The 9067-nt window shown below is 38.5% G+C and overlaps 1 protein-coding gene across 5 annotated transcripts in view; it reads right to left on the reverse strand.

The window, feature by feature from the left end:
* The window catches only part of LOC122809153, a 1026347-nt gene that overhangs the window by 427180 nt on the left and 590100 nt on the right, over window positions 1-9067 (reverse strand). For all 5 annotated transcript variants that reach the window (XM_044080437.1, XM_044080436.1, XM_044080435.1 and 2 more), the window contains one exon: window positions 2766-3014. In XM_044080437.1, the coding sequence (XP_043936372.1) occupies window positions 2766-3014 (249 nt within the window). The remainder of the gene's footprint in view (window positions 1-2765; window positions 3015-9067) is intronic.

Genomic DNA, 9067 nt, shown 5'->3' on the forward strand with positions numbered 1-9067 from the left:
AAACAAATAATACAAGTCTACAAATGAAGAAGAATGAGCCACTTCACCTAAACTCAGAAGTCATGCAACTAGTGATTACTAGAGAAAGGTGAGGTCTAAGTACTTGCATCTCTGCAGTGCACTGTTAACTGTGACTGTGCAATGAACAAGCATGTTGTTGTTGTTGTGTCTACAGCTTTTCCCGGTTAGGGGTCGCCACAGTGGAACTCTGGTCCGCTAATGATTGGCAGTAGATTTTTACGTGCCAAGTTGCCAGCCCTGACGCACAACCTTCAATGAAGGTATGTCCATTCACGCATGTCTCCACACAGAAGACGCTCTAGCTGAGAATCGAACAGGACAACACCTTACTGTGAGGCGACAAGCAATGAACAAGCATGAGCAATCTAAAATAGCACTGGAAATATAAAACCACTCAACTAAGTCCACTGGTCAATAGCAAAATGCACAATTCGAGGTCCTACAAGCAAACAGAGGCATAAAAATGCCTTGGCTTTTCCTCTACTCTCACAAGTGTTTAAACAAAACATTTCAGACTGATATCACAATAAATTCCAAAACTAAGTACAGAATTATTTCAGTAACTCAGTATAAAATGCAAAACTACTTATCCTAGGTGTTACTACAGGCTTGAGGTAAGTCAAATGAGTCAAATGAAGTGTAGAACAGTCTTAAGCAGTAGCATAGTATTGCCTAGCCTTGAGCAAATGGACACAAGGCAGGGCAAACTTGAGCAATTTATAATAGCACAGAAATACAAAACATTCAACTGAGTGCACTGGCTAGCAGCTAAACAGCACCATGCAAGGTTCTGCAAGCAATCAGAAACCTAGAAATCTGGCTTAGTTCTTCCTCTACTCTCCCTAGAGTTTAAACAAAGCAATTCTGGCTCAGAATATAGTCAATACAAAAATAAATAGAGTTGTTTCAGTAACAAGACCTGAGTTAATATCATTGACTTGGGGTGGGGGTGGGGGGTATCTCCCTTAACTTTTACCTCTACAGCTATGAAAGGAGGCATTTGTACTTAAAAGACTTTAAAAAAGAAATCTACCTGTGATATGATCATGTCTGCATTCCATATTAAACATGGGAGGAATCCCCCATGAAAATGTGTGTGTGTGTGTGTGTGTGTGTGTGTGTGTGTGTGTGTGTGTGTGTGTGTGTGTGTGTGTGTGTGTGTGTGTGTGTGTGTGTGTGTGTGTGTGTGTGTGAATGTGCATTTCAGTGTGTGTGTGTGTGTGTGTGTGTGTGTGTGTGTGTGTGTGTGTGTGTGTGTGTGTGTGTGTGTGTGTGTGTGTGTGTGTGTGTGTGTGTGTGTTTATCTATATATGTGTTGTGACTTTGTCTCTGATGGGTCAACCAAATGATGTAATGGTGTTATGGAGCACTTATAGACCATTTTTAATAATATGATGATGTTAATGTTGCACTTTTTGCAAACATTGTTGGCACTTCCTTTTTCTCTGATCTTTACAAACAACCTAGCTCAAAGAGGATTGATATATGAAACTGCTAATCTCTATAGGGCACCTAATGAGTCAAATTCAGAAGGAGTTATTTTACTGGAATATTCCATGGCCAGCACCAGCAGCTGGGATACCTCTAGCATGAAAAACGCGATACAGTACAATGATGCAATGACAAAGAACAGGTCAGTTCATAGTTATGGGCTGCATAAGCTCATGTAGCTTTTATATGAACTACACTATTTTGTTTCGTCTTCACTGTGTATTTTGTTCTCCTCACTAAGAACAAGCTAACTCTCCTAGAACTCCATATGTATCTGTTTCTGTTATAAATATTTCCTCATGACATGTTAGTCTACATTGTTGGCTATCCCTTTCAGGCATTACAATTGCCATGTGCTGCATACTTCTGCACTTAGTAAAGGTAAATATAAGTAGATGATGTGAAAGAGATCTAGAAGAAGGAAAATGTAAAACCAAGTATACAATAGTGTATTGACATTTCACCCATTTTTTTATTCTCTCCAGTTCTACTCAGCTATGCCAGAAATAATTCCTGCAGATTTTTCACTCGCTGGCAGAATAGGTCCATCATTCATGCCAATAAGCCTTAAACACTATAAGAAAGAAAATCTGTTGATGTGGTTTGTTTAATTTCTTGTACAGCTTCCTAGATCCTAGTGTATCTCTTAACTTATCAAATCACAGTTACAGATCATTTTATTCATGCATATGCTTTGACTAGTTTTAGCCTTGACCAGAAGACAAGTTAAGGCTGCTCAATATGAATGATGATATTTCACATAACAAATAGTGCATTGAAACAACCCTGTTGTTAACAGTGAATAGCATACACATACTAGAACATATTTTTCAATAGCATAGTACTTAAGCATTTCGTGAGATGACCTCAGCAGAATTCACTGAGTGAAGTTTTGTCTCACCCATGTAAACAGCAATACAATACTTATTTTACTTGGGGCAAAGCTCACCTCCCCTCTATTCAGCAGGCATCCCCTGCACACCACTCTAATATAGCAGGAGAAAGATTCTCAAATTTCAGGGAAAATAGTAACTTGCTAATTACACTGATTTCACTGATGTACGCATTTGAGGACTAGATTATTAAAGTATCCTACAGATTCAGTATAAGTTGAATTTCTCATATGTAATCATCAACAACACGCTAGTAGAAGGAAAACCATTTAGAGATTATGTCACAAAGACTATTAGTGCATTTATAATTATTTATGTGATATATAAACAACATCAGAAGAAAGGAGGGACAGTACTTACGTGTATGTTGGTATTCTATTAAGTATCTTGGGGATTCAGCAGATTCACACATGTATAATCCATTGTCTGCATCTGAGGCTTTTAATATGTACATGACAACATTCTGTGTGATTTCATCTTCTTTCAGACTGTATCTCTCCATACATGTGTACTGTTGTTCTGTTGCATCCCAGTAGCACAGAGTACCAATGTCATCGTTATAGATGGCTAAGTCCTCATGTCCTTTTTTACATTCGAATATTACTCTCCCTGTTAAGAATTCATGGAAAAGTTAGACTAACAGATATTAAACATTACTCATTAAGAAATACATGAAAATTTAAACATTCAAGATGAGTAGGTCACTCACCCCTTAAAGATGTGTGAGTTAATACTCACAATAACAGGTTTCTAATGACTTCTGTGTGATGCCTGCAATTCAGACCACTGAGTTGCAAACCTGAATCAGTCAACTGTTTATATATATATATATATATATATATATATATATATATATATATATATATATAGGTCTACTTTTCTTTGCCGAAATTACATAATCTCAAAAAAGAAAAGTACGACCCCCACTTCCATGAAAGTACACTTCAACGAACGCCGATTCACCAAGTCGGCAAAATAAAAAAATAAATATTTCAAACACTGTTTTGCAAGAGGGCTAGCACCCCAGCATCCCCCATGTGATGGGGGGCTGTGTCCCCCACACCCCCGCTACTTAAATATACTAACTATGAGATTGCACTACAGTGAGGAATAGGATACAGACAGAAGTAGACCCATGTACGTGTGTGTGTGTGTGTTTGTGTGTGTGTGTGTGTGTGTGTGTGTGTGTGTGTGTGTGTGTGTATATATATATATATATATATATATATATATATATATGTTAATTTACGGCTTCAATAAGGACCTTAATGCTGGTTACTATTTCTGATAATTAATCACTAATTCAGAAAAGCTTATGACCTTTCATTTGTCTTTCACTAATAATGTCTAACTGTCAGACTTTGAAGTAAAAAGACAGACACTGTACAAAAATATAACAAAAATGTTGTTCTGCGAGCACAGAGAGATAAGCCCGCACTACAGCCCAGCTGACAAGGTTCAATTAGCAGCCTGGGTGACTGGTGAATCAGCAGGGAGGGATGGAAATTACCATTCCTGGGAAGTAGGCAGTCTTGTGGGCATCTCCAAATGGGAGATAAAGGATGAGACCTTGGCTGAGGTGCAGCAATGAGGGGAGGTAATAAACCAGACAGCTGTATTACACACTCACCCCTCAGACGCAGCAATGGGATCAACAAGAGAGAGGTAAAGGGTGAAACACAGGTTGGTCATAAAATGAGAAACAGTCCCAGCTCCAAGAGGGATTTCAACCTCCCCCAAGATATCCTTAAGATCCTTACTGGCCTTGGCTCAAATATGGGTACTGGATTGAGCAATAAGTGCAAGTAGACCCAGCAAAGGACATGGGGCACTGGGACAGGTGTCTGAATGAAAGAAAGGGGTGGGAGAACTCAATATCAGAAATGTTACAAAAATGGAAATTAAATTTATTATATAAGTTAAAGCAGTATAAAACTGGGGTTGACAAGCCCAAATCTCCATCTGCTAATTGCATCAACCCAGTTTGCAAATTACTATTCTGATCTCTGCTGTTCTATTAGTAACTCTTACACGAAGCTAATATCTCAACTTGGGAATATTACTTTGGCAGGGACTATGATGGTAGCTGGTTTACTTTATACTTCTAACAGGGAAATGCTGGTTTAAGAAATATCAACTCACAACTAAGTAAAATAACAGTTTAAAATCGTCTTACTTCATTCAACCAAAAATAAATAAAAGCTTACAGCATAGTTTAGTCTGCAGTTTAATAGGAGTTAGGTCCCCTAGCACTCCATACCCACTTCTTATAAAGTCTCTCAGGTATCATATCACCTTGGAAAAAGAATACCTGATCCTTCAAATAAAGTCAAATATTCTCCATTATCAGCATGTTTTCCATAATTACTGTATATGTTGGAGAGAATAATATATTTATAAAGGTATAATTCTCCTCAATTTGTAATGTACAAAGCCAAAATATTTAAAGATATTTACACCTAGGATCTCTTAAATGTTTAGTTATCTTTTTTTCTAAAATGTCTATAATGTTTCCTCATGTAAAATATAAAAATCTCATTATTTGTATAATTTAACCTGTTCTTATTCAAAACAGATTTCTAGAAATTACTTTAAAGCACATTACATCGCATTTTATTCTATTTTTGATACAACTAATACCATAGGACCAGTTGAATTATGTAGCTGTCTGTTTTTTAAAATAGTAGTAGTTTTAAAAATGTTATTCAGCACAACAGGTACTATATTAGTGTTTTTCTCACTCTTTATATATATATATATATATATATATATATATATATATATATATATATATATATATACACACACACACACACACACACACACACACACACACACACACACACACACGCACGCACGCACGGACACAAGCACGCACGCACACACACACACACACACACACATATGTATATGTATATATATATATATATATATATATATATATATATATATATATATATATATATATATATAAAATAACCACCAAAAGGAAGCAGCAGTTCAATCCGGATGAAGGCTTTTTCCAGCTAATAATCCAAACGTCGATGCTGAGTTAAAACTTCTTTATTTCAAAGAACAAAATGTGAGCGCTTTCGCAGAGATACTCTCCGCTTCTTCAGACATTACAAAATCAAGCAGTCATCATCAGTTATATAGCAAACATCAATCAAGCAATGATTCAATTAACCAAATTAGCTCAATCTTAAAATTACTACTTGGTAGTACTGTTGAAACAACCTGCTTCTATAAAAACATAAAGAACACATTAGATACCAAAGTATCCTGTATAACACTTAGCTAAAATGCACCAACTAAAACAAAAACATAAACTTTACAATGATACATAACTCTAAAATAAATATGTATAAAACCCTTAAAATATGAATCTTGAGCCTATCTACCGGAGGGCTCTGGCTTTAAGAACAGGCCTAATAGTAACACTTTCATTTAGACCCCTCCCCCTGTGTGCTGCCAGTCTAAAGATCCATTTTAACTCAGCCTGTTCTGTTAGATTAACAATATCACCCAGCCTAATGTTAGGATATTGTACATGCAATACTTGATAATAAAATACATGGTCAGATCCTTCTAAAAGTGTATGCTTAGCTAGCGCACTACAATCTTGCTTCCTTTCCAAACAATATACATGGTCTCTAATCCTCTCTCTTAATGATCTGTTGGTCTTACCAACATAGTATTTGAAACATTTGGCACAGTGTGCAACATACACAATATTGCGCAAGTTGCAAGTACTGTGATTCCTCAATTCCCATAGATAACCTGTATCCGGGTTCTTAAAGAAACGGGATTCGTCTATAAATACACATTGCAGACAACTACCACATTTCCTTGTGCCAAATGGCACAAAATTTTCCACTGACGATGGACAAGCGCCTATATTCCTATAGCAAAGATGTTGCTTTAAACATTTCATATTTTTATAAGTAAACAATGGTTTGTCTCCCACTAGGTTTCTTGTTTTTTCATCAACCAATAAAATATTCCAGCTAACCACTATTGCTTGTTTAATCTTATCTGCGTTGCCACCAAATGGTAGCAACACTGATAAAGATCTATTAGAGCCAGCGGCTGGAACAGTTTCTATCTTTTTCTCCAAGAAATAAGGTTTGGCTCTATTGCCCCTCATCCCCGATACTTCAGCGTATCTCTCAACTATAAGTTTTTCCTCATAGCCTCTGGACAAAAAATCTGATTTTAGCCTATCCAACTCATCTTGTAACCTCACTTCCTCACAGCACAATCGTGATGCTCTGATTGCCTGCCCTTTCAAACCCACCTTTGTAAACAAAACAATTAACAAAAAACTGAGGGTTATGCTACTCAACGACAGGAGTTTAAATCTCAAAATGCACTCACTCGAAGCACTCCTCAGTATGGAGAACATCGACATCTGTGCAGTAACTGAAACCTGGTTCATGGCTCCAGTAAGCACCTTAGCACTACCAGGCTACAACTCGTACTACATGTTTCTGCCACAGAACATGGACCAAAACACAAAAGGAGGGGGTGTATCCATATTCATCAAGGATACCTACACTTCCAGGTTAGTGGTGCAGCATGATACCTCTGATATCATCCATGTGCAACTAACATCAGGGAACTCTGCAATGCAAATTGTGGCCTGCTACAAATCACCGTCCATGACCCAGAACCACCACTCCACCTTTCTGGAGAAACAGGAAAACATGAAGGTCCTACCGAACACCCTGATATTGGGCAATTTCAATTACCCTACCATTAACTGGGAAAACTACTCGAGTACAAACTCCCAGGTCCAGCGCTTCCTGGAATTCATCAACTCAAATGCCCTGGATCAGCTGGTAAACTCCCCTATCAGAGGTGAAAACATATTGGACCTGGTCATCACAAACATTGGGGACAGGCATTCCACACCAGAGGTCAACCCGTCACTGGCTTGATCAAACCATAAACTAATCACTCTGGATGTCCACACCCCACCACCACCCCCAACTAAGGAAACCACAGTAAAAAAAACTTTTCTAAAGCAAACTTCACCTTACTCATGACAGAGGGGGTAAGTTTCACAGCCCCCACACTAAAGGATAATGCTGCCCAAGATGCAGAAACTTTTACAAATGCATTCTATGAGCGCCAACAAGGATGCATGGATCGTGCCATCCCTAGCAAAACCAAGACTCATTCCTCTAAGAGAAGGAAACCAGTCTGGTGGACTCCTGCCATAAACAGGCTATACAAAAGAAGGAGGAAACTAGTTCAGAAAAAAAGCAAATCCCAAGAAGCAAAGACATCCCTGATCAGTATCAGTAAGAAAATAAGGTCCCTCATAAAATCATCCAAGGCTAACTTCGAAAGAAAAATAGCCAAGGATTCAAAAGATAACCACAAAGCCTTCTTTAGCTATGTTAAGAATCTAAGTGGCAACTCACAGATATGCACTGAACTAGTGAAAAATAGCACAAAATATACTGAACCTACTGATATTGCCAACATCCTGGCAGATAGATTCAGTGCAAACTTCACCCCCCCCTCTCACCCCCAAAAAGGCCCACAACAATACCGGAAAAGTGTAGTGTCCCATAAATCACAGACGCACAGGTGAAAATAGCCCTTTCAAAAGCCAAAAACACAGCATCAGTGGGGCCAGATGGTGTCCCAGGCTGTGTCTTGCACGAACTACAGAACGAACTATCCCCCCACCTAAACACGCTGTTCAACCTCAGCCTCTTCACAGGCTATGTGCCCATAGAATGGCACACAGCAACGGTTATTCCACTCCACAAAGGAGGGGGCACAACTGACCTTGGTAACTATTGCCCCATAAGCCTGACTAGCCTGGTCTGCAAGGCTATGGAGTGCATCATCAGGGAACTCATTAACAAAGACATTGGGAACCTCCAAACATTTGACCCAACCCAGTTTGGCTTTGTTAAGGGCAGATCATGCCTACTAAACCTGGCTGACTTCTTTGTGACAGTCACCAAGGCCATTGACGAGGGAAAGGTTGTTCACACAGCCTACCTTGAACTTGCCAAGGCTTCTGACACCATTCCCCACTCAGGTATTACAGAAAAACTCACCAGCCTGAACATAAACCCCTATGTCACAAGATGGGTTGCCAACTGGCTTACAGACAGAGCTCACATGGTAAGAATAGTGGGCTCCAGGTCCGACTCTAAACTAGTCACAAGTGGTGTCCCGCAAGGCTCGGTCCTGGGACGCCTACTGTTTGGCATATACGTCTAAGAAGTACAGGCAAACACAGGAGGTCTATGGCTAATAAAGTTCACCAATGACTGCAAACTGGGAGCTATAATTGACTCTCAGGCTGACACGGACATCCTCCAAAAGGGCCTTACTGAGACGGACACCTTGTGTCAAAGTCATGGCCTCAAGCTAAATGCCAAAAAATGCATAGTCATCCCATTTAGGAAAAACAAAACACCCAAGAATTACCACATAGGTGGCAGCCCCCTTAATACAGAGTATACAACATCTTTATTAATTATTTATATGTACATTTATTGTATTCATACATTTCTATGCTTTTTTATGCTTTTTTATGCTTATTTTTTGGATTAGATATACTTGATTTTTGTCAAGTAGTTCCATTTATTCTTTATTCTTTATGAAGTAATAATTCTTTATTATGAAGTAATAAT

The sequence above is a fragment of the Protopterus annectens genome, chromosome 8.part0, assembly GCF_019279795.1.
Source record: "Protopterus annectens isolate FY-2018-M chromosome 8.part0, PAN1.0, whole genome shotgun sequence".
Taxonomy (NCBI): domain Eukaryota; kingdom Metazoa; phylum Chordata; order Ceratodontiformes; family Protopteridae; genus Protopterus; species Protopterus annectens.